The sequence below is a fragment of the Anoplopoma fimbria genome, chromosome 20 (assembly GCF_027596085.1).
Source record: "Anoplopoma fimbria isolate UVic2021 breed Golden Eagle Sablefish chromosome 20, Afim_UVic_2022, whole genome shotgun sequence".
Classification (NCBI taxonomy): Eukaryota; Metazoa; Chordata; class Actinopteri; order Perciformes; family Anoplopomatidae; genus Anoplopoma; species Anoplopoma fimbria.
Genome location: NC_072468.1, coordinates 3756156 through 3782725, shown reverse-complemented (window position 1 = coordinate 3782725; position 26570 = coordinate 3756156). Strand labels below are relative to the sequence as shown.

The 26570-nt window shown below is 38.3% G+C and overlaps 1 protein-coding gene across 1 annotated transcript in view; it reads right to left on the bottom strand.

Annotated features, from left to right (window-relative positions):
* Positions 1–26570, bottom strand: part of cdkal1 (CDK5 regulatory subunit associated protein 1-like 1) — a 219117-nt gene that overhangs the window by 43636 nt on the left and 148911 nt on the right. Inside the window, exons 11-12 of the mRNA XM_054621799.1 lie at positions 21739–21919; positions 13845–13907 (exon numbers count right to left, since the gene is read on the bottom strand). Coding sequence (XP_054477774.1) covers positions 13845–13907; positions 21739–21919 — 244 coding nt within the window. The remainder of the gene's footprint in view (positions 1–13844; positions 13908–21738; positions 21920–26570) is intronic.

Here is a 26570-nt window from a genome sequence, read left to right as displayed (position 1 = left end):
CCTTATTTTCCAAATCTGTCCAGATTGTTTTCAGAGAGCGGTGAGTAATGATGTTGGTCCGTTCATATCACTCTTACAGCAGTGCTGTAGTGTAACAACATGAAATAAAAAAAACGGCATTGTTGTGCAGAAAAACAAGCTGTTACAATCAAAATACTGTACCAAAAAGGGGAACAAATCTCAACAATTAAAGGCTAGAGAAAAAGGTATTTTCAAATGCAATGGTGGTTTTGTAAATAGGGCTGGGGATTTCCCTGCCGTCTTATACAATGACAGTAACGTACATTTCTCTCTCATATTATTAAATGAATGTCTAGAAAAACATCAACCAACCACCTCTTATAAATTTTAATCACGGAAAATGTCTTATGTAGGAAAATAAAATCACAATTAATTTGGGGCAGTAATTGCTGAAGTTATTCATTATATGTAGTTAATATATTTATAAAAAAACAATCATACCCTTACAGTGATGACTTCCTCACTTTCTCTCCACTAAACAATAAATGTTGGATTGATTTCCAACAGATATGCCGTTTTGTCATTTTAAGCTTTAGCATGGTTGACTGCGGTTATACGTTTTCACCTAAATGTTGTTGTGTACACATGAAGCTAGTTTATTGATTAGATGTCAACAGCAGATTTATAGTTCTGCAGTGGTGTTATTGGTGGTGTATATTCAGAGACCACTGAAACAATTCTGGCAGTGATGCTTTTTTTCTTTGGTAGTTTGGAGCTCATTTAATCTGTTTCAGAATGATAACATCCTTATGGCAAATCCTCTGGAATTATAGATACAGTAGTAGTAGAAGATTTGAAACAGACCAATTCAGTTTGTATCATGTTATGAAAGCACCAGCAGCAGCCACTGCCCTGCATACACACCTGCAGAACAGTTGCAATATGTTGAACTAGAAATTAGCCTCTAGAGTACAAATCAATCCTGTCACATCAAACATCAGGTACAGGGCTGAAAGCAATGAAAATACTACTATTAATGAATAAAAATAAGTACTTTATAAGTTTCTAAAAGATTTCATGAAAGACAACTTGGGAATAATCCTTGTCACACAAACACATACTGGAACATAACACTGCTAGAAAGCACAATAAATACACTTGCTGCCACTATTTTTACTGCCTTCATTTAAACTCTACATTTTTTCTTCCTTTCACACACACACACACACACACACACACACACACACACACACACACACACACACACACACACACACACACACACACACACACACACACACACACACACACACACACACAAACACAATGCCTGCAGTCCGTTAATACATCACTTTCCTCCCCTGCTGTGCCCCAGTTTTTGTAACTCAGCTTTAATGAGAATAAAGCCTTTACAGTAGTTTTGATCCTATACACACACCTCATTTACAGGGACATGTGTGCAGTGTGTGTGTGTGTGTGTGTGTGTGTGTGTGTGTGTGTGTGTGTGTTGTGTGTGTGTGTGTGTGTGTGTGTGTGTTATTGCCTGTCTTTTAAAATGTGTTTGTATCCTGAGTGTAAAGTAACTTTTCTCCAAGTCTTGAACTATGTGTACGTGCACAAAATAAATCATAAGGAGGAACCTTAAGGTAGGAAATCAAATAACTTGATCATATAGAACTTTACCGTAAAACTCAGTATGTGAGTATTTTTTCAGTACACATAAAAGAACAGTTCACCCCAAAATATAATAAAATACTATTGTTCCTCCTACCCAAGAGGCTATTTATCAATCAAGATTGTTTTGGTGTGAGTTGAAAATACATTTGAGTAACCGGATCATAATATCTGTAAAGAAATATTATTGCCGAGTTTTTCACATGATCTTTTTGGCACTTAGAGCACCACAAGCCAAGAGCCATACAGTCCTATTGTATTCGAGAGAAGGCAGACATCTTCGCATCCGATATTTCCAAAACTAGGTAACTCACACCAAAAACTAATCTAGATAGATAAATAATAGCACTACAGGTACGTTTTTTTTTTTGCTTGCTGCGCTAAATAAATCAGTTTACAGAAAGCAAACAGAACAATTATAGATATGTTAATTAGGACATCATTTAGATTTCTTGCAATTCTGATTCAGATTCAGCTTGTTGGTGTTAATGGAAAAGTGGCATATTATATCATAAAAATGACCAGATTATTTGGTGATTGCTGACTTCACAGATAGAAGGCAGATGTGGAGTGAAAAGTCAGACTGATTTTATTTGCCTCTGGTGGTTTCCCACAGGGATGAAGAGATGGCTGGGTCTACCAAACTCTGACACTAAACCTCTTTATTTTAGGAAGAACATCAGTGTTGGGTTTAACAACTCATGCAATTTCAGTGCGATTGAAGCAACCTTGTCTTTGTAAAAAATACACTTTTCAGGAATGGTGAAAAAAAAAAAAAAAAAAAAAAAAAAAAAGTTTTAAATGGAAACTGGGACTGATTGCAAAGACAGATTTAACAGCAAAATGGAATTGTTAATTTTCTTTTGAAAAATAAGTCAGTAGGTAACAAGTGGACAGGAAAACACAATGGAAATAAGTAGTTTAGAACATGCTTCAAATGTTTTGACTAAAGCAATATGGAAAAAATAAACAAACATACATTTTGTACCATGGTGGCCTTTTAAGGTTTACTTGACAAAAAAAACAACAACTAAGAGTTTCTTTAGACAAGTGGATAACATGTAAAATCACATTGCTCAAGATAAAAGCTCCCCAACTTCCAAGTAAAATCAATAAGTAAACACAAGGTTTCGAACGGTGTTAACATGTCATTTACAATGTAAGATAAGCTCTCCACAGCTTGTTAAATGAGAAGCTAAAGTAACTGACAAAGTAACTGGTGTAGATAGCATGTATCAAGTCAAAGTGATCAATCTTACACAGATTGGCTGAGTTAGTCATCTCTCTTGACAAACTGTGGGACTGTGAATGTGAGATACTGCGATAAACTCAGATTTAAAGGTTGGGGGGGGTGAATCCAATTGCCAGTATTAAATCGCACATAACATTTACACACTAAATAACTCTTTCTGTGCCTGGGTCCCTCTTTTCCTAGTGTGTTTGGACTGAACATGGAATGAAACAGATGAAGTTGAGATCCCTTAACAGCATGGGAGTAAGAAAGAAAGGAAAGAAAGAGAGAAAAATCCAAGCATGGTTTTAGCCTGTAGCCTGAAATTATGCATCTGAATTTCCATATAGATTGTAGTGGGTTTCGTTGAATCAGGCTTCTAATATTTCTAATGACAGGCTATGTTAAGCAATCAGGCACAGACAAACAATAACTAGGGTTGATAAGCCTGCATAAATGCATATGTAAAAACACATATATTCCAACATTTGCATGCTCACACACAGTGAGGTTCAACGGTAGGCAAAACATTGAAACAACTCACACAATAATGGCAAACATAGGCTAACTGTACTTGCACAGACACAGGCACAAACAAAAAGACACACAGAGAGCACTTCCTGTAGAATTTGCTGTGATGATGCTGAGCTGTGATGGTGAACTCCATACGGTACAGAATGGCCTTCATTAAGGATGGCCCCTTTTTTTAAAAGCCCGGCCAAACTGGGACTAGCAGGAATTGTACTCTTAGGGATCATTCCACCAAAGTGTTTATCCAAGCCGATACGTCAGGCTCTCTTCTGAAAACTGCCTGCTGGGAGTGCTTGGTAGCCTTTTCAGGGCAAAGCGTTTCTCCAGCTGAGATGTTTTGGTTGCGTCTGGTTGTATGATACGGAATAACGCAGAAGTAAAAATTTCGGCACAAGGCAGAATACTTTGCTCTGGATGAAGCACATATAGGGAGAGAGGACAGACCTTCTATTCTATGCGAGTAGCTTACCATCGTTTTGGTAGGATTGAGATCAACTTTACTATCCAACACAGGGAAATCCGTTGCACCATACAGTCCACAGTAAACACCATAGCCTAACCACAATAAAACACATCTGATCACGTCTATGTGGTAGGCTAGTTGCCCATTCCTGAAAACTCTGCATACTAAAATGCCAAAACAATAGAAAACAGCTAAATCTCTTCTGGTACCATACATTGTAATATAGTTGAACAGCCTGATGTTGGATATATCAATAGAGCTTTTTTGCCGTAATTGCAGCTATTTTCACACCTCAGTAATTACCAGTTGTTCCTAGTCCTCCTATTAGCATAAGATGATATATTTTATCGTACCCTATATACTGTATGGTTGATTTATTTTAAAGAAGGGAGAGAATCCACTTAGCCAGCCAAGCAGCTGCAGAAAATAGAAGTAATACGCACACAAAAACTCACTTTTCAAATGAGCCTGGCTGAATTGGAGGCCTATTGACTGAATCAGGACAAATTCGCACTCCTGTCTAGGAAACCATTTAGCAACACAGGCCCTAACACCTCTCCCTCATTCATTTCTCTGTCCCTTTCTCTATCCCTCCCACTGCCCCACCATTCAGATGTCAGTCACAAAGCATGCTGGTTTCCTCTGGCCCGCTGCCGTGTGTGTGTGTGTGTGTGTGCGTGTGCGTGCGTGTGAGAACCTGCTTGTATTGATGTGTGTGAATAACACACAGGCTGATGCCTTTGGCCCAACAAATGGAGGCAATCAACAAGCCATTACAGCACACACTGTGTCACTTTAAGAAACACACAGTGTGAGTGAGAAAGAGGGAGTGAAAGAGCATATATTTTCCTGAGATTTTATTATCAAAGGAGAAAAAAATATTTCAACAAAGCAAGCCACCTGAGCCATTGAGATTTCTTAAAAATCATTTTTTTTACCCCGGTCCAGGGAGGTATACTAAGTGAACTAAGAAAACTGCTCTTAGACTATCAAAAAATGTATACAACAATATCCTTTTCTTTTTCATTTTTGGCTATAAAACCTTGGGACTATGAAAGGCAGATAGAAAAATTGCGCTCTAAGGTTTTCAGCAGCAACTTCCATTACTGTGACTAGGTTAAATGGTTATATTCATTTCATAGTAAAGCTTCTACAAAACACACAATTTAATAATATAAATACAAAAAAGGGCCTTGGATTTTGGACTTGAGTGTCTGCCTCTGACCAGAAAAGGTCCAGCATGTCTTGTGTCATTATTGTATCCAAAATAGTAGCTCTTTTAAAACTTGGCAACTTTTCAGAAACGGTTAGCTCCACACTTTCTATTGATATAAAGAGGGATGCAACTGTATGAAATGAACCGACAGCATTTTAAACCAAATCTTATCATGATCCACACTTCAGCCACTCACTCATTAGACAGCTGAGAATGTTTTGCAATGTTTTGTCATATACCAAGGTGGTGAAGCATATCAATTCCCAATGCTACAATTTTTTTTAAAGCATTATGATGTTGCTAAACATGCACTAAAAAGAAGCAGTAGGAGTCAAGTTATCTGGGTTGCAGCTGCATATTATAAAAGCCCTTGACACATATTGCTGATATCTGTAACTGTGCTGACGGTGTGCGGACAGAATCTGGGAAGAGTTAAGCAGATGAGCAATTTTAAGAATGGCCATGATTAAAAGCTTACCAATGGTGACAACCTTTAACATATCTGAATTGAAAATAAAAGCACAAAAACCTAAAACAATGCACAGGCTCGATAAAAGGATGTTACAGACAGCACTGCTTGGCAGAGTTGTATGCTGTTTGTGTGTTCTGAATGTCTCTGGAACAAATACAATGTAGCTATAATGAGTTGTTGCATAGATTAGAAAAAAACCTAAAGAACCAGGGGATATTTCAAAGGGAAATGTTTGTTTGGCACCAAATGGACTAAGTAATTATGGAGGCTCACATGTGTGTTGGTACTTTTGTGGGACCATACATGTGTATGAGTTGTGCAAGTTCCTGTTTTGTAACCTTGACAGATTGAGAGCATGTATATATGGCTATAGTGCTCTACTGTACGGTAGCTGAAGAAAACCGCGTCTTTGGCAAGCAGCATTGCAATGTGGGTGGATAATCAGCGTTCACACACAAACACACACACACACTTGCTCAATTTTTGTTGCCTTTGATCAAACGGAGGTGCAATATTGCCATGCACATATCTTAAGCCTCAGTTATATTATCCGCAAGGACAGTCGCACGGACTTGAGCTGACCTGGAATCGTGACAAGGAAATGTTTTTATCTTTTACACTCCATGCGGGTACATCTTCAAGGCAAACCAACATTCTCGGAGCCTTTTCAAAGTTCTTCATTTTCTCTGCCCATCCCAGCGTTGTATTTGCACGGAGAGGAGACATTCTACCGCACAGAACCCCTGCTAAGGGCTGTTTCTGATGGTGTGATGTCATGCGACAAGCAGAAATCACACTTTAGCCTACCGGTACATACAGCCACAAAGGAATTTCCTGTTTGTGTATGAACTTTGTCATTGAATTTTTAAATATAGTTCACATCAATTGAGTACATCCATCTTTTATGCTTCAACAAATTAAACTTTCATATCCCAGGTAGCATTATTGTCCATCTATCATACATTCTAAAAACACACACAAACAAAAAACAACATGGAACTAGGTTTAAATACAAAGTCCGCGTTGTTCTGAACTCATTACGTGCCTCTCCTCATATGATTTAATCCTCAGTTATTTGTTTCTTTTCAATTGCTATTGTCTTTTCCATTTTAAAAATAATACATTATTGTTGTACTGAAGGGGACTATGCAGATTTCCAGTGTTCGATTAAAAGTCTGAGTTGCATATACTTGAAAAAATCTGCATTATTCAGTCCAAAATATGTTTTGCAAAATTAGTCCAAGGAGTTCATTAAATTATTATAAGTTCATATCCCTTTATCTCTCCATGTAAACCAGCTTAATGTACCAGTTTAAATAGATATCCAAGGGTTGTTCCAAAAATAAGCTTATTTATTTTTCTTTGATATCAGCTCATGCAAATTGCTCATTTTTATGCTCTCTTTTATTGTTTTTCTAACTATATGGTGTAGAATGCTTGAGTGGTAAGATGATATAATAGATCTGGCACAATGAATATGATATAAAACCATCATTTTCCATGATTATTATTTCTCTCTACATAAAGTCTGTTATATACAGTATGATTTAGTCTTCCTCTAAAGTTTATGCAAAGTTTTTTGTCAGATTTTGTATTATTGAGTAAAAATGGTAGTACAAATGTGCTTACTGTAACCCAGGCACATATACTAACATATGCTTGGGGAGTAAGGGTGTTTGTGTGCTCATTCTCTCTGTCAGCAGCTACTCAGCAACTCCTTACATTTACCAGATATTCCATATCCATCATCCACAGTTAATCATATCAGAGTCTTATATCTTAATCATATCTTATCATTCAGTGATAAAGTGACAGGGAGAGAAATGCTTTTCGAGAACACATCTTGTACAGAAATATTATTTTCCAAGAACACTAAATGAACATCCAAAGCAACCATAATTATAATAATTCCAGGTCCTGCTGAGTCTATCATAATTACCAAAGAAAAGGAAAAATAGTTGCAGTTATCAGCATATAAAAATAAATAGAATGGCAAGATAATCAACTATCTTTGTATGTTAGCAACAAAAGAGCTCAGCTAACAGCACCTTTAAAGCCTTGAATTTACATAATTTAACACATTTCCAGACATTCTAAGAGCAATGCTGAACCACAGACAGGCTGAGCAAAAGAATGGCTTTCACAGAATAGACGGAAAGAAACAGATGGATGGAGAGACAAGTAAGAAAGCATGACAAGAAAGTAAATCACCATAACCAATATTTATATCTCCTATTTTCTCCTCCTTCCACGCCCTGCTTTTCTTGCCCTAAATAGTCAGTTAATTAACAGAAGAAGAGAAAAAAAAACTGTGGAAAACAAATGTCAAGTTCGACAAAGATGGAGGTTAGGTTTTTCACAACAATGCAAAAAAACAGCCTCTTAAAAAAAACTCATTCTGCAAAATAAAAGTAATTAAAATTGCCAAAAGGGAAAAAAAGCTGAATACTAATTGTTCAGTTAAGCAACGTGCAGATAATATGAAAAAAAGTGATCTGTTGGGGAGAGAGAGAATTGTAAGACTAATTAATGGGTATTTTTTTTCTTCAAAGATAAATAATTATGTCAACTTTTATGAGGCAAGCTGGGATTCCAGAATAACAAGTGGGGACGTTTATTTAGTGTAATTAAGTGGGTTTTTTTTTTGCAAATGCCTTCTTTCCTCTTGTTAAACTTTCATTATCAGCCTTTGATTTACAGTAGCTAACTCCTATTATATTACCACCTTACTTTTTTCTATCTCTCACTCCCTGTATGACTTGTATGGTTGGGCAGGTGCAACGGGCCATGTTGACAGCTTGTCCCTCCTCTCTTGCCGCAAGGAAAACTGTCACCCCTGTCATTCAGGCCTATGAACACAGCATGGAGAATGTATGTATGTGTCTGTGTGTGTGTTCTCAGGAGACTATGACAGTGTGGGGCGAGAGGACAGAGGGGAGAGGGGCTTTATTAGCGCTGCCAGAAACAGCTGAATGCACGGACACTCACACATACTTTAAGTTTGCTGTGAATGACTAAAGCCTGATGGGAGTTTCACAACCTCCACCTGGGAAGGGCAAAGCCCTGAGGGAGCAAAACTTTAGACCAGATGACACGGGATGCAGCAAAGGGAAAGAAGTCTCTGTGTGTGTAGTGGGTTCATACACTTTTTCTAACTACACACATGCCCACATTTGCACATGAGAGTAAAGAACACAGAGGCCTATAGGTGAGAGAAAACAAGGCCTTAGACAATTAAATTGCCAGCTAAAAATCTCCCAATACAATTGGTAACAGCCATCCAGTAACAGCCTTAAACTTAGCTGTGATCCAAACATGAAAATATTGGCTTTACTTGATCATCACAGAAATAAATATGTCAGAGTGCATGTGAACAAAGGCTGAACTGGTAGTCTGTTCAAAGAGTTGATGTAAATGGTTCAAGTACAATTTTGAGACATCTAGTTACTGGTTGCTGATGCTTTCTTACTGAGAAACTCATATGAACACAAATTATGCAGTAGAATGGTAGAAAATGTAACAATCTGAGCCTCAAACTTTGTCTTGGGACTAAAATGGGTTGCAGACCTGTACATGTCAAAAGTATACCAGACTTGTTTTAAGGGTGAGGCACCACCACTCATGTGGGACTCAGGCAGCAAAAAAACAAGAGCGAACCTGTATTCCAAAACAAAACACATGGCTCGAACATGGCTCAGTGGGTTACAGAGTCAAGGCCTTAGAGAGTCTGTCTGTGTGTGTAGTGTCTGAGAGTGTGTTTGTGTCTGTATGTGTGTGTGTGTGTGTGTGTGTGTGTGTGTGTGTGTGTGTAGGTGTGTGTCCAGTGAGGGGCATTGGCCCTAGACAAAGTGCTCTGCCAGCTTTCTGCCCACTGGTCTTTCCATTGCTGATGGATGGGCCTTGTTCAGCACCATCTGGCTATATGATATTTCACATTAATCATCACAAACACAAGCACACATGCACTTCTGTCCCTTAAACATACACACACCAGATGGGTATAATTGTCTATATATAAATGAACACACGAGAAAACATCTACCTCAGAAATATTTATAGTTACAACTCTGTTTATTATACAGAGGTAAAGTGAAAGAAAGAAAGAAAGAAAGACAGAGGAAGAAAGAATGAAAATAGAAAGAAAGATTGACAATATGAAAAAAAGAAAGAAAGGAAACACAATAATTATTCTAATTGAAAGCCCATTGTCATTTGCATTTTAGCTAGCCATTTTTCACATTTGTGATTCAGAGCTAGCCACGGGAGATTAAGAAACAAGCATGGGACAAAAAAAAACAACTAAACAATTAGTTCAATTAAAAACATTGTTTCATTTGGTTGGTAGCCTGGAGCTTAGGGACAATAAAGCCTCACTAACCGAACACCGCCCTCAGTCTTTATTAATGACCTTTTCAAACCTATAGAAGACTGCATATTAACAATACTGGCTGTAAAAACGTCTCCCTTTTCCTCTAAGTCTATGCAGTGTCTCTCTCCCTCTCTCTATCTCCTACACACACACACACACACACACACACACACACACACACACACACACACACACACACACACACACACACACACACACACACACACACACACACACACACACACACACACACGTGTGTTAGTAACACATAATATCCTTATATAAACCGTAAACCATTATCATTTATTTCTATCTATCGGCTATATGGGCTTAATACAGGCTGATTCTCAACATTTCCACGACGTATGGACATGGGCAAGAACAGGATGAAATGTGGTTTATCTGGGTGGAAGCATGCTTGACTAGATTTATTATCATTAAATCATATCTCACGGCTATCTGGGTTTGTAACGCAAGGGGATTTATTTGCACATCTACACAATCTATGGGAAAAGAAAAATACCTGAAGGAACATGGCTTTAAGTTGTGCTGCATGGAAAATTTACAAAAACCTGCTTGACATGTTATGAACATTTATGTATGAGGGCTATCAGATATCATACCATATATATATATATACCATTGATATTTTGGTATTACTTTTGAAACATTTTATCCACAACATATGTTTAAAAGCGCAAGGTCATAATCAAATTAGTTGAAATTTTACTCTGCTTGTAATTTAACACATATGATGTCATGTAGCAGTGATAAATGTGGCATATCAAAGCAGAATAATCATTTTTATAAGTAGCAATTTTATTATCTAATTAATTTATATTTTCAATATGTCTGTTAGTATTAATGTGCTTTATAGCACAGAAAAAACTGAATGCAACGTGCTGAATACAAGTAAAACAAATATAGGTACAATTCAATGTATAAATTTACTAGATTTCTAATACTGTTTTTGATAAGAGGGCATGTCATAGGGTCTGGGGCTCTGAATGCGGCCATGTTTCATCTCTAGCAGCAGGCTTAGTACGGTACACTTTCTCGTAGTTCATTTATCCATTCCCCCGGGAATCGTACTTGAGGAGAAGGCATGTTCACAAATACTATCCAACTGATTTAGATGCAAACATTTTAATGCATTATTAAAATATTCACTGCCTACTTTGCTCAATTCACGTTCCCTGTTTGTGTGCATGTGTGTTCCATGCGTACTATTACTACTGTGCGTGTGTTTTAGTGTGTGGAAGGCAAAGACCCCTGCCTGCCACAGTGGAAACGTGATCACTCTCATATCCTTTTAATTAGTGTGTAACATGTAACAACAGCACCACAAGCACAAACTGCTCTAGAGGTATAATCAAAAAAAAAGAAAAAACTTGGCCAAGCTAAAACTTTGCTTAATGGAAGGCTTCAATCACCAACATGTTCACAACATTCACACTGCAGTAGCAGGCAGCCACCTTCCTTGTACACTATTCTGCTTTTTTATTATAGGCAAGTAATCACTACTATTCACACTACTACTCTAATATCTATATCTAATTTACATGATACAGTACAAAAAAAAAAAAAAAAAAAACTAGGTGGGAAATATATTTGGCTGGGTGTAGCCATACAGAAGGACCCATGAAATTGTAATATGTCAAAATACATTTTTTCTTTTTCATGACAGCAGAAAAATGTGGTGACAGCTGTCATGGGCTTGTCACTTTCAGAAGGACATCTTTATATAACCACACACACACACACACACACACACACACACAACACACACACACACACACACACACACACACACACACACACACACACACACACACACACACACACACACACACACACATTGCTGTAACAAGGGTCTCATCATCATAAGACTGCTGAAGAGAGGCATGTTCAGTCTGCTGTCAGATGTTAACCTCATAATGGACGGGCCTATACACACACACATTTATGCACATACAGTGGGGCAAAAAAGTATTTAGTCAGCCACCAATTGTGCAAGTTCTCCCACTTAAAAAGATGAGAGAGGCCTGTAATTTTCATCATAGGTATACCTAAACTATGAGAGACAAAATGAGAAAAAAATTCCTGAAAATCACATTGTCTGATTTTTAAAGAATATATTTGCAAATGATGGTGGAAAATAAGTATTTGGTCAATAACAAAAGTTCATCTCAATACTTTGTTATATACCCTTTGTTGGCAATGACAGAGGTCAAACGTTTTCTGTAAGTCTTCACAAGCTTTTCACACACTGTTGCTGGTATTTTGGCCCATTCCTCCATGCAGATCTCCTCTAGAGCAGTGATGTTTTGGGGCTGTCGCTGGGCAACACGGACTTTCAACTCCCTCCACAGATTTTCTATGGGGTTGAGATCTGGAGACTGGCTAGGCCACTCCAGGACCTTGAAATGCTTCTTACGAAGCCACTCCTTCGTTGCCCGGGCGGTGTGTTTGGGATCATTGTCATGCTGAAAGACCCAGCCACGTTTCATCTTCAATGCCCTTGCTGATGGAAGGAGGTTTTCACTCAAAATCTCACGATACATGGCCCCATTCATTCTTTCCTTTACACGGATCAGTCGTCCTGGTCCCCTTGCAGAAAAACAGCCCCAAAGCATGATGTTTCCACCCCCATGCTTCACAGTAGGTATGGTGTTCTTTGGATGCAACTCGGCATTCTTTCTCCTCCAAACACGACGAGTTGAGTTTTTACCAAAAAGTTCTATTTTGGTTTCATCTGACCATATGACATTCTCCCTTCTGGATCATCCAAATGCTCTCTAGCAAACTTCAGACGGGCCTGGACACGTACTGGCTTAAGCAGGGGACACGTCTGGCACTGCAGGATTTGAGTCCCTGGCGGCGTAGTGTGTTACTGATGGTAGCCTTTGTTACTTTGGTCCCAGCTCTCTGCAGGTCATTCACTAGGTCCCCCGTGTGGTTCTGGGATTTTTGTTCACCGTTCTTGTGATCATTTTGGCCCCACGGGGTGAGATCTTGCATGGAGCCCCAGATCGAGGGAGATTATCAGTGGTCTTGTATGTCTTCCATTTTCTAATAATTGCTCCCACAGTTGATTTCTTCACACCAAGCTGCTGACCTATTGCAGATTCAGTCTTCCCAGCCTGGTGCAGGTCTACAATTTTGTTTCTGGTGTCCTTTGACAGCTCTTTGGTCTTGGCCATAGTGGAGTTTGGAGTGTGACTGTTTGAGGTTGTGGACAGGTGTCTTTTATACTGATAACAAGTGCAAACAGGTGCCATTAATACAGGTAACGAGTGGAGGACAGAGGAGCCTCTTAAAGAAGAAGTTACAGGTCTGTGAGAGCCAGAAATCTTGCTTGTTTGTTGGTGACCAAATACTTATTTTACCGAGGAATTTACCAATTAATTTATTAAAAATCCTACAATGTGATTTCCTGGATTCTTTGAAAATTACAGGCGTCTCTCATCTTTTTAAGTGGGAGAACTTGCACAATTGGTGGCTGACTAAATACTTTTTTGCCCCACTGTACATACAGTTGAAGAGATTTATTTCTAACTCCGGAATTCAATCTCTCTCGCACACACACACCGAACCAGGTCACAATGTAATCAGGAACACACACTCGAACTGTCCTCATCAGATGGATTGCCGACAAGAGGTGTCCATCTTGAGGAGGCAACAAACTCATCACAGCTATAAAGTCAATATGATGATTGTGACCTACAACTACTTTTGATGTCAAGTGTAGGCTTTTGTTTGAGAGGAGAATGAGGCTCAATACTCAAAGCTCTCCCCATTAAGAAACAGGCAGATGCAAAGAGAAATCATAGAGCAGCACATTTAAAAAAATCTGGTACAGGCAGACAGAGACAGAAACAGAAACCAGCGAAGTGATCCAGGAACAAAGACTGAAAGATGTCTTACCTTGTGGTCATAGGGGTTGTAAGAGTGGAATAGTTGTGACAGCTCTTTAGTCCTCTGCTTCTTCTGTAAACAATAACAATAAATAAAATACATTTTAGGTTTAAAAGCCACATAATAGCCATGTCACGCATACATGTAAAGTACAGCTATCTCTTGCAGATAGAAAAAATACATATTGGCATAAATATGGACACAAAGTACCGTTTTACTCATGTTAACTTATTGGGTCGGTTAAAGAGAAGGGAAAAAAATCACTATGGCTGGGTACAACTCCTACAGTAATTAATTAAATCTTTAAAATATGAATTGAACAGAGGGGAAAAAATGATTTGCCCACCAGCTGTGGCAGGAAATATTTCTCATTCTCTCGTTTCATTCCATCTCAAAGTCTGGCCTTAACCTTGCATGTCCTTAATGTATAATAAGATGCACAAGCGTGAGACATGACTGTTTGATGTGTGGCAGTTGTTAATGCAATCAGTTACATGAGGCCGATTCAGTTACAAAGAGTGCTAATTAGCTTGCTGATTAGGCCATGTCTGGCTAAGGGGGAAGGATAAAAGCTACAGCAGCTAAAGGGAGTAGGATTCATTGCAATGCTCTCTTCACTTCCCTCCCTCCACCCTTTTCAGCGTATGTAAAGCGCAAAGATCCAATGTCCTTAGGCCAGATCTGTACATATGGAGCAGACAACCTACAAATCGCTCTGCTATCACACACAGACATCATTACAGTGTGACAGTCAAATGTAGCTTGAGGATGTGGAATAGAGAAGGATGGATTCAGAGTGGGAAGAAAAAAATCTATTAATATTTAGAGATGTGTTGTCAAGATGACATAGATGGACAGAGTTTTAAAAGTTATCTTGAAATCTTGTGACAGGGTAATGTCTTTCCCGAGACGGGTAGAGTGGATAGGATAAGGTACAACAAGAAGTTCCAAACAAAGGCAACGGAGCAGTAGAAAAGAGAAGATGTGGCAAGGAAAGTAAACACAGCAAGAATGAGGGAAGGAAGGTGAACTAAATGTATAAGGGCCAACGGGTTTGAAGGCGGTGATTGTACTCCTCGCCCCTCGGCCAACTACCACTTTGACTTTGTCTGTTGTTCTATGTCTCCTCAGCGAGGCACATCTTTTTATCACTGCACCTACCATCGCTCCTTGTCCTACTCTCTATTCCTTCCGTCTGTGTATTCCTTTGCTTCTTTTTCTTTCACACTCTCCCTTTATACCCATCTTTTACTCAATCTCTGTTCACCCAAGGCTCTCCAATCCTTTAATCATTGGCCCTGTCCATCTTCCATCCTCTCACTGTTGTTTTCATCTGATTCCCTCTCGCTCTTTCTGTCAAAAGGCTCTCCAGAAACTCAAAATCCGCTCTTCTCTCGTTTTCTCTCCCTTTCCAACTATCCCTCAGGGCTCAACCTCTCCCTCGCTCCCCGTGTTTTCCTCCAGTGAGGGAAAGCTCATACTAATCATTTAGTCTCCAGTCTCTCACCCATCCTCCCCCTTATAAGTCTGTCCCTCTACATTCTTTCTCTGCCTGGAGCACCTTGGGTGAGAGCAATTCTCTCATCGTTGCTCCTCAACACCATTCTCTCTCCTCTTTCCATCCCTTCATCACTCTCACCATCACTCTGTATTCGGTGATGCTCAAAAGTGTGAGCGTGTGTGTGTGTGTGTGTGCGTGTGGAAGACAGATGTAACCGGAGGTAAGGATTTCTCCTCCCCCAATGAGCTCCCAGCAGAATTTATCCAGTTCAGTAGAAAACACACACACATACACATCACACTCCTACAAAAACACACACCACAGGCACAAATACCAACATGTGCTCCCACATTGACTGACACAAACACAAGCTATAAGAAAAGGACAGAGGTGTGTAAAACATGCTGAATACAAGGTAATTTAAATGCCAACATGATGAAGGAAAGGAGTCAACTGAAAGAGAAATGAAAAAAAAGAGACACAGAGCAAAACTGATCATTGAGAAGATTCAAAATTGTGAGAGAAAGAGAGATCTATTTCTTATGTCCTACTATAAACAGGTATGACCAGCATCTCTTACAGCCGTGTAGTTTTCTAAAATAATGTTGCCACTTCCATGGAGGATAGGAGGTGGACATTTGTGATGGAAAAAGCTGGCTTAGGGAAGGTGAGTAAAATGTCCTCATTATCCCATAACATCTGTTGCCAGGGTGCCCTTGAGCAGAAACTAACCACAAGTTGCACCTGTGGAAATAATCGGTAGCCACTTGAAGAATCCTGCACTGGGGAGGCGGAGATGTGTACTTTACTACATTTGCCTTCATTTTGTATCATCACTGGATTACAGTAGTTTACACTAAACAAATTATAACATTGATGCCCTTACTTTTCAATACTCTTCTGAGAAGACAAAACATAAAATTGGTTAATACAGCTATTGCTTTTCAAACAATATTGCAATAAAAAATCCTGCTTGATTAAACACAAAAAACATCAGAAAATACAACCGCAAACTGCTTCTAATACAGACCTGAAATCTGTTTCAAGAACAGTACAGCTTTCACATAATGTGAGACCACCCTATTAAACGTCAATGGTTCATGTAGATATGCTGCCTCTCAGCAAATCAGTGTTACCTTTTCTATTCCATTGAATATTTAATTAATAAGAGCTCTAAAAGTGTGCTGCTCAATAAAGTGTCCGTATACAGGTAAGTGTGCGTGTGTGAGCGTGCATGCATGTGGTTCATCGACCAGATCAATTAATCTAGAAGGCCATCAGGGTTGTGTTAGAGCCAACCCAGCAATGCAAAGCCACTGTGTGTATATATCTGTGGACCTGTCACCGTGGTGATGATGAACGATGGTTGTTACCATTCTGTCCATCTGTTGTTGCCCACAGAGACGGATGCCGCGTCTAACGGGAAGTGACATTACATGGATGTTTACACTTATTCACACACAGACTCAATACACATGCAGAAGCGGTGTTGACAGGAGCACACACTTTGCTGCCAATAACATTTAAAAGTTATATACGCTTAATAAAAACACTGCTGTTCAACATAAAAGTATTTTGTGCAGAATATCTACACAATGCGGCTAAACTCTGAGGCAAGATATGAAATTCTTAAGTGCACTACACTGACTGAGCTAGGATTTCTTGTCTTTAGACTGGCAGCTTCTTAAAAGGCATTTAGTCAAAATGTTCAAGCAACTAAAGACCTACAAGCCTAAAACAAATCTAAAATCTGCATGCACTTATCAAGTGATTGTAGTAATAGTCGGTACAGATGTTTATGTGTGTGATTTTAGCATATTTGCATGTTGGAGCTGCATGCTTCAAGATGTTATCAGCAAACACAATCTCAAAAGTGTTTTTTGTTTGTGCATGCTAACACAACCAGCAAGGTCCTTCTCTTAGTTTAATGTTTGTGTATTTCAGAGAAGAAGCTTAATATGTGATTCTCTGACACTGCGTAGTAGAAATGTGTGTGTGAGTGTGCGTCTATATGATCAAGTACATGTTTGTCAGTACGCCTGAGTTTGAGTGCATTGTGGGGCAAGGTAACAGTGATCTTGCCTAAGCCTACACTGTATGAGCTTCTGGCTCACCAGTATGTGCCGATTTGTCTTTCCCTAATGACAGGCAGATGTTAGTGCTATAGAGCCTACACCCCCAGGTGTGTGTGTGCTATATTACTCCAAGATAAACTTTAGGCAGAATCTGTGTGTGGTTGTGTCTGTGTTAACACTTCCTAAAGGCATCACAATGAGAGCGGTCATAAGGGTGATGCTGTGTATGTGTGTGTGACCTTTTTCTCTACACAGAGGTCACTAGACATAGCATGTTCCAGCTATGTTGACCTGTGTCAGAGCTGCATGTTCTGTTGAGTATGGTGTTCACAATTGTTAATACATAGGGAGAAAGACATACTATAATTAATTTTGAATAACTACTAAAGATCAAGCAATGGGATGTTCTAAATGAAGACAGGTTTAGGGTCGTGTGTGTGTGTGTGTGTGTGTGTGTGTGTGTGTGTGTGTGTGTGTGTGTGTGTGTGTGTGTGTGTGTGTGTGTGTGTGTGTGTGTGTGTGTGTGTGTGAGCTATGGTCACACTCAACATAGATGAAATACCTTCAATATGCTCTTTATTATCAGCAGCCTACAGAAATACTGTGATTTAATTAGTTTCACGCAGCAGCTACACTTATTATACATTTCAATAACATTGCACTATGAAACCTTACCTGTTAAGAATGTCTTTAGTCAAGTGTTATTATGTCCCCTGATACGTGTGTGAGAGAGTAAGTGTCTGCATTTGAGACGGATAGGGGAGAAAGCATGCATGTGTGTGTCCAGGTGTAGATAAATGATAGTGAAGGTAGGACATGGAGCTACTAGCTGCTGGCCAGCTGTTTCCCTTTGACAGCTGCCAGACTGGTGCCTTGTGGGTAATGGAGTTCTTAACCAATTTCAACCAGGGGAAATTAAAAACACTGTCCCACTAGAATAGCTAATCTCCTTCTCTACCACTTTTTTTCTCCCTTTTGCTCCAGCAGCTGCTCATTCTCAACTCCTCCTTGCATACCAATGGGCATACCAACACACACATATACACACTCACCATCACCTCAGCAAGTCCATTTATCAAGGCTAAGTTCTAGTCACCTGGGGATGATCATGGAGATCCAAGCTAATAGCATTCATATCTCTTTATTCTCAACATGCTCCCTTCCCTCCCTCCATCCCTGTGGTCTTCTATTCTTTCCATCTGCCTCTGTTCTCCCCTCCATTCTCTCATATATCATCTACTACAATAAGTAATAAGTTACACCTACAGATAGCTTGAAACACCTGGACCACATTGCAGCTGGACACGCTCTAACTCGATGGGGTTTCTTTGCTTCGCTCACTGAATTACTGAGGCAAATCTATCCAAAATATTTGTTTTTGTTACACTAAAATGAAATATATTTTAACATTATCAAAATTGTTCAATGATCAAATATTAGTACTAATGGAGTAGTTGGTTTTTTCGTACTTTTTACTTTGTTGTAGCTACTTCAACAGCCAACTAGGGGCTCAAGTAATATGGGGCCAAAAGATGAAAACCAACATGGCAACATTAGCTGACTCACAAGAGTCACAGAGTATGCTATTTATTGTAACTGTTACATTGTGATAATTATTCTTTCAGCCAACCTCAGTTTCTATAATATAGGTTATTTGATAGATACATTTTTCCAAAGCAATATATCAATAATGCAACAGAATAATCACAATGACAAAAAAAGTTAGCAGGATATACAAGGCATGTGTGAACCTTTCTCAAACCAACCCCATCAATTCGCATTATCTAGTCCTGTCAATTACCCAGAACACACACACTCGCTTACACAATTCAATACTTGTGACAGTTTGTGCCTCTTTGTATTCTGGAGAATGTAGTGTATTGCAGTTCAATTAACCAGCTCATCATACAGAATGTCCACTGCTGTCAAAACATTTGATCCTATGGACATGGCTAACCACCTTATATGTTCAAATGCCTACACTTATAAGTTTAAAACCACCTTGGATCGATCTGTCCTGTGAGGTACAGTAAATTGGGAAACATTAAATAACTGAAAACAGTGTTTCATACAGTCTCCATCTTTCCCTTTCAGATTATTTCTCCTTCCTTACCCCCCTATCTCTCTCTCTCTCTCCCTCTCTCTCTCTCTCAGGCCTCCTTGTGTCTCAGCTTCCTACTCCATCTAGTTCTCCATCCATCCCTCCTGTGGCTATTCAACACAGTTGTGTTCCAGACAAACCATCTGGTGCACTTTATTAATGACTAACCCTACATGGCCTAGACGTCGCCTAGTTGCCACCACTTGCTGTGTGTGTATCTGTCTGTAGGTCTGTGTGTATATATGTGTGAAAGAACAGGTGCATGCTGACTGATGATGTGATGTTGTGGGCAGCTTTAACCACCTTAGCAGGTGTACTGGTTACCAGGACCCTAACATATTGTTCTGACTCTCTCTCTCTCACCTTTTAAGAAGAAATATACTCATTAAGTGAAATCTAAACATTAAGATGACCAGTGTTTTATTGTTTACTCAAATAAAAATTAAGACTAGCTATCAAAATGATTTCATTTGAACTAAAAGACAAAATCCTGAAATCTAAAGACTGACAATAAAAGTTGGATCAAACAGATGGTGGAGAATGAAAGGTGAGGGGAAAAAAACTAAGCAGTGATGTGGTTGTCCAGGAACTGATCCCTCTAAGACATACTGAGCTTCTCCTCAGAGAATGAAAAGACATAGGATGAAAAGAGAATGACTTATGAAGGTGTTCCACTTGAAAGAGATGTGTCAATACTTTGATGGTAAAGAGTGAGAGAGTGCAAATGCAAGAAGAGAAAGAACATATATAGTATAACCTATAGCATAATGTGGGTCAAATTTAAGAGAAAAGGTCAAATAAAAACATTTCAGGATCAGGAAGCATGCATGCTTTGGTTAATAAGCACATCAAAGAATGTGAGAACTGTTCCATTGAGTTGCAAACAAATGTTCACGACATCTTTGAAATGGATGCTACCATTTAGATAACATGACACAATAGTGCATCATGACTAAATGTCTATCAAGGTAATGATCTAAGTAACTAACTATGAATGAGCCTAAGCAGTAATTATTTCTGCTTCTTAAGGAGAATTAAATAAACAAGGAGCGGAACTTCATTTGTCAAAAATATGTATTGTTCATCATTACTTGTAAATAGATGAGCATTATAAATATAATGAGCAGAAAGTATAAGTCAGACTGCAGGGGATATAGAGAGTCTCCGAGTTCATAACCAACATTGCATTTAATTTAGGTTCTACACTTATATTATAGATGGAAGTGGCCCCACCAAAAAAATATGAAGCTGAAAAAGTCAAATCAAAAAAAAAATGTCATTTAAAAAAATAGTCATTTAAAAAAGTTATTTAAAAAAGTCATTTAAAAAAGTCATAGTATAGCATGTCGAAAAAAGTCACTAAAAAAGTAATTGTATAGTATGTCGGAAAGTCATAGTATTGTATGTCGAAAAAAGTCATAGTATAGTTTGTCGAAAAATTCATAGTATAACATGTCGAAAAAAGTCACAAAAAAAGTCATAGTATAGTATGTCGGAAAAAGTCACTAAAAAAGTAATTGTATAGTATGTGAAAAAAGTCACTAAAAAAGTAATTGTATAGTATGTCGGAAAAAGTCATAGTATAGCGTGATCGAAAAGTCATAAAAACGGCATTAAAAATTATAGTATGATGTATGTGGAAAAAAGAATAATTGTTTTAGTATTAAAGAATACTAAAACAATGTTAAAAAGTCATAGTATAATATTTTGAAATAAGTCATAAAATTTCATAGAATAGTGTGTTAAAAAAATTCAGTCTCGTAAGTCATAGTATAATGTCAAAAAAATGTATAGTCAAGCTTACGGTAATATGATTATGATGAATTTGCGTTATTGACAGATTATATTAATAGATGCAAACTTGTGCAGCAGTTGCGCTTATGAAAGTCTGTACTGGTTGGAGAACCTCACTGATGTGACAGTCCGTGAAATTGCACTCCTTTCCTTTTCTTCTCATTGACAGGTTTTTTGAGGGGAGGAGCGGGCAAAACTTTCCTGAAGCAAACAGATGTTTAAGGTTGTTTCTACATCCATTCAAGGCCTTGTTCAAATGTACTTTGTTTCCTAAATTGTGTGGTAAGCTGAAGTTAATTGTACTACCTTTGTGGCAACCTCATGAGAATCACATCTCTATGACTTGTATGTATGGGTAGCAGAATTTAGCCAAAATCCTATTTGTCAGATGACTAGTAGTAAAGCCACTTCTGTCTCCTAGTTTACACTCACCACATGTGCTGGTACTTGCTCCATCTTGGCAGCAGGTGTACCGGGTCTGGGGTAGAACTGGTTTATGAAGAGACTGGGGAATTGATAGAGTTTCACCAAGTCGACTGTCTCTTGGAAGTCTTTCTCCGTCTCACCAGGAAAACCGCAGATTAAATCTGTAGCAATGGTTACACCTGGGACCCTAAAGAAACGACAGAGAGAACATTTTATCAAGCCATATATCAAAGTTTTTGTTCTGGTTGTAAAACCTTTTTTGAAAACAACTGGGGAAATATTCTGCTTAACTTCTGGTGTTTCAACGAAATAGCAAGATGATCTGTTAGAGCTCATGTTGTTGTTGTGTTACTAACTCCACATGAATCATCTCACAAATAAAAAAAAATATATATATACAAAAAACATTTCATTCCAACATTCATTTCATTCTAACATTTTCTTGATGTATGCCTTTAAAAACTATGACTCACCATAGCATTAAAAGGGCTAAACCCTTTCCCCGTGGACTAATTTATTCAATCACACCCTGATTAGCAACCGTTGCTACCAATCATAAAATATTGATAATTGACCCGCTGGTACATTGGATTAATCTAACCAGTGGGGTGTGGGAATAAATGTATTGATTGGTTCTATGTGTTTTGTTTAAATTGACAGCAGTTGGTTGGTTTGCAAAAGCGCTCCAAGACTAAATTATGGATGTCTGTCAGAAAACCATTTATAGCTAGAGTACATACTTCACATTCCTAAGGAAATGTATGCTGTTTTGACATTTCGGAATACAATTTCAATGAGTATGCCTGATAAGAAAAAGCATTAAACAACATTACATTACATTACAGTCATTTAGCAGACGCTTTTATCCAAAGCGACTTACAGTCAGTAGTATATTACATATCATTCACCCATTCACACACTGATGACAGGCTACCATGCAAGGTGCCACCATCAGACTCAGACTCTAACTAACATTCATCATCCAGTCCACACCGATGGCAAGCCTTCGGGAGCAACTTGGGGTTAAGTGTCTTGCCCAAGGACACATCGACTGCCGAAGCCGGGTATCGAACCACCGACCCTCTGATTGGAGAACTACCTTGCTCTCCGCTACACCACAGCCGCCCCAACACAACATCTGTGATTGCTAAGGTAGCTGCAAATTACCATTAACGTGGCCCTATTATGCTTTTCCACTTTTTCCCCCTTCTTTAGTGTGTTATATATATTTCGTAGAGTATAAAACCTGAAGTCCACGCCTAAAAGGTGTTTGCCTCCCCCTCAGAAGCTCATGAGCTGCCTGAAACAGCTCGATTTAATTCTCTCCTTCACTTCTGTGACTTTATGAGGTCATAATGTTACGGAAGTGAAGTAAAACTCCTTCCGGCTAGTTTGGCCCTCAAACAACAAAAGAGAGAGACGGAGCTTAAGTTCCAGAAAAAAAGAGTTTTTTGAAATGTGAAACATTGACCAATCACAACAGAGCGGGCTAGCTGACCAATCAGAGCATACTTTGCTTTCTGGAGGGAGGAGCAAACGCTACAACGGAGCATTTCAGAGAGAGGGTGAGAAGAGGTGCTGCAGGACAGCCAGGATGAGAAAAACATGGCGGACTATGAGCATTAACGCATGTAAACATGTTGTAACTGTAACTGGAGATAAAAATATGCACCCGGAAAATATCATAATAGGGCCTGTTTAAGCAATATGAGAATTATGTTCAAATTATTTGTGACAAGCTGGCACTCAAATTGCCTGTTTTTTTAGGGTGTATTCATTTGCTAGAATGGGAATGGTATCCAATGGAGAAATAATTGGAAATAATTCTCAATACAAGCAAGCCAAGCCATTGATAATATGCTTTCTAAAAATGTCTAGATGAAGTGGAATTGGAGAGGCACTGGACCCTCTTAATGTAATGTGTTATTCGCCAAACTGTCTTCTACAGAAGGCCATGATGTCATTAGTAATATAAAATTGAACAGATTTTCATTGAAAAGTCTTTGGATAGAATGGAAGAGAAAGACCATAGTGAGTTAAGTATCATTCACTAGTAATTTGGGCTTGCTTTTTTCTATAGACTTTCAGTTTATCTTTATTTTTACCACTACATCTCTCCTCTTGTCCTCTCTTCAAATTCTTAAACAAGCATTTGACTTCTGATGTTGCAAAAAATGTATATGATCCTACTTACACAGAACAGAAAAAGCAATGGAATTTAAAGTTTGAATAAGCAGACTTTTCTTGTTGAAAATTCTGTGAACTGTAAGACATTAAGACCGGAAACAAACATGCACACACATTAGCGACAGACCTACAAAGTGAAAGACAGCTCAACAAAGACATTAAGAAAAGAGTGGAAAATACATTTTCTCTGCAATTGACCACATGATGCAACTTTGATTACATTTTCTTCCTGCATCTGCACCCCCATGATAACCTCTGACCTATTGATGAGATCAATTGGCTTATGTTCATTGATATTAACCATCGGCCTGCAGGCACAGGCATCCTTGACCTCTACGATCTGCCTGACAATCACTCAAATAAATAAAAAACAAAATTCTGAGTATTGAATGGTTAAATTGATGAATTCATGAATATTTTTTTTATTTGTGGTTAAAATTAACTTCTCCCCCAAGCAGTGGTTTTCAACCCCTTGATAATATAAAGACAAAATACATTGTTTTACTTTGTTAGGTAAACAAAGGACAATTTGCAGCCTGAGGGCTTTCTACATTAATTAATCAAGTAAAGCTGCCTAAGAATGGAAAGATACAGTTCATTTTTTGGAGCAAGGATTCCCTACAGTGTCAATGTATACCCACATTATGGTCATCAGTAGGTAAAATTTTGTAGGTGTGCGGATTAAGTCCAGAAACCACATTAGAAGAAATGTGTGCAGGTTATGGGAACCAATCGCATACACATTCTTCTCCCAAAGGGATTCAAGGAAAGTTTGAATAAACTCACATTATTTATTGCTATTAAATGTTCTTGTCTTAAACGTATAAAACATTGATAATAGACTCCCCCCCAGCTATTTCATTAATGACAGTAGGAGGCAAAGTAGATAAAATTAGCAGTGTAAACAAACAAGCAAATTTTTTATCCGGCCTCAATAGATAAACCGTCTGTTGCATCTCCCCAGGGCCAGTATATCCAATTTGCAATGGCCCTTTGGTGGCAGTAGTTGTGATGAGGTATACTGTAGGTAGCCAGTATGTCATTTTCATTCTTTTAGCAGTACTAAGAACATGTACACCATTACTGAAAAAAAAAGGCCAGGGGTGCAAAGTAACACATGGAGATAGAGTACTGAGAGAAAAAGCAGGGAGAGAGACTGGTGTGAATTGGCTTTTGTGGATTTTCCTGGGGTGGAGGCTGAGAGGGAAAAAAAAAACATGCGCGCACACACAGTCATTTTGACACCTCTGTCTCTCCCAGATCTTAGGGTGATGGAGGTGTGATGTGTGATACTAATGAACAAGAACCACACTGATACTCTCCTTGTTAAAATGAGAGTGGAGAAATGTATCTTGTTATTGTTCACATTTCAAAAAATAGAGTGTACGAGGAACATGGAGGCAAAGATTCAGAGTCAGAAAAGGAGAAAGTCAAGAAAGATGACAGTTAAGGTGTTAGCGCAACTTGCTTATAATTAAACCGATGCAGGAGAATGGCTATTCTTAAAACTGAAAAAATGAATTTTGTCACAAAGTACTTACTATTTTAATGGTCAATGAGATTTGTGTTGTCTTTTTTTTAACCCAACAAGCCCATCAGTTTTATGTTCATCAAGTTTTCATCCATCACATTTCTTTTTCTAATCATGAAAAAAAGCTTTTAAACATATTTATTGATTTTATCCAATTTTGTGTACTGCACAATTACAGTTTTAGTGCAGTTTTGACAGCAAAATTTAAGATGTAATATATGCAAATTAATTCATAAATACAACACACTAGCTGCGTCAGAGAATGCAGATGCAGAGTAACAAAAAACACTGATGGATCAGGATTGGACTCTTTGTTGTGTGAAAAGGACAATAACAGACAGTATCTGTCAGATGAGATAGTATCTGGTTTGTTAGACCTGGAGAAAGAGTGAACAACAATTAGTATTGATAAAGAAAGATATCCAAGAGAGTATTCTTTATCAAAAAGGAAAAAAAAGAAAAGTGTTGTTACAGATGCAGTGAGCATCACATTAAGAGTAGGGATTGATGCATAGAGTGATATACAGTTAAATAAAGAAAAAGATAAAGACTGGGGCATCACAGTGTGCCAACTTTAATCAATTAAAAAAAGTTTAAAATAAATCTTTATAACTGTGAAATAAAGTTATGTATGAGAAAATGTAGCTCAACATTTTATAACAGGCAGCAGTTAACTGAAGAATATAAATTAAATCCTCCAGTGTTAATCACCTTTATTGCCTCTGGAAATAGCATATTTAAATGCATCTTAAATGTCTGTTTATAGAAGCTACATTCAATTAGCTCTCTGTTTAACAATGTCTGAGACTATGACTGATCTGTTTTAATGGAATGTAAACTAACGTCCGGTGAATATGTTAAGTATATGCCTCCATGAAGAGAGACAGAAGGAGGATGGACCCATTTTATCAAAAGCTGGCATTAAGTAACTAGCCTCATGACTAATGCTGCGCTTCCTGTAGCTACTTCAGAATAAAAAGACAATACAGACCCTGAACTTCCTAAAATGAAGAGATTATAGGGCAGGAAAATAGGTTTGTGTGTGTGTGCTTTGTTCCTGTCATTTCTTCTCTTGCCCCATGAAAGCACATCCCTTAAGACAGAAGCCTCCATTAGCCTG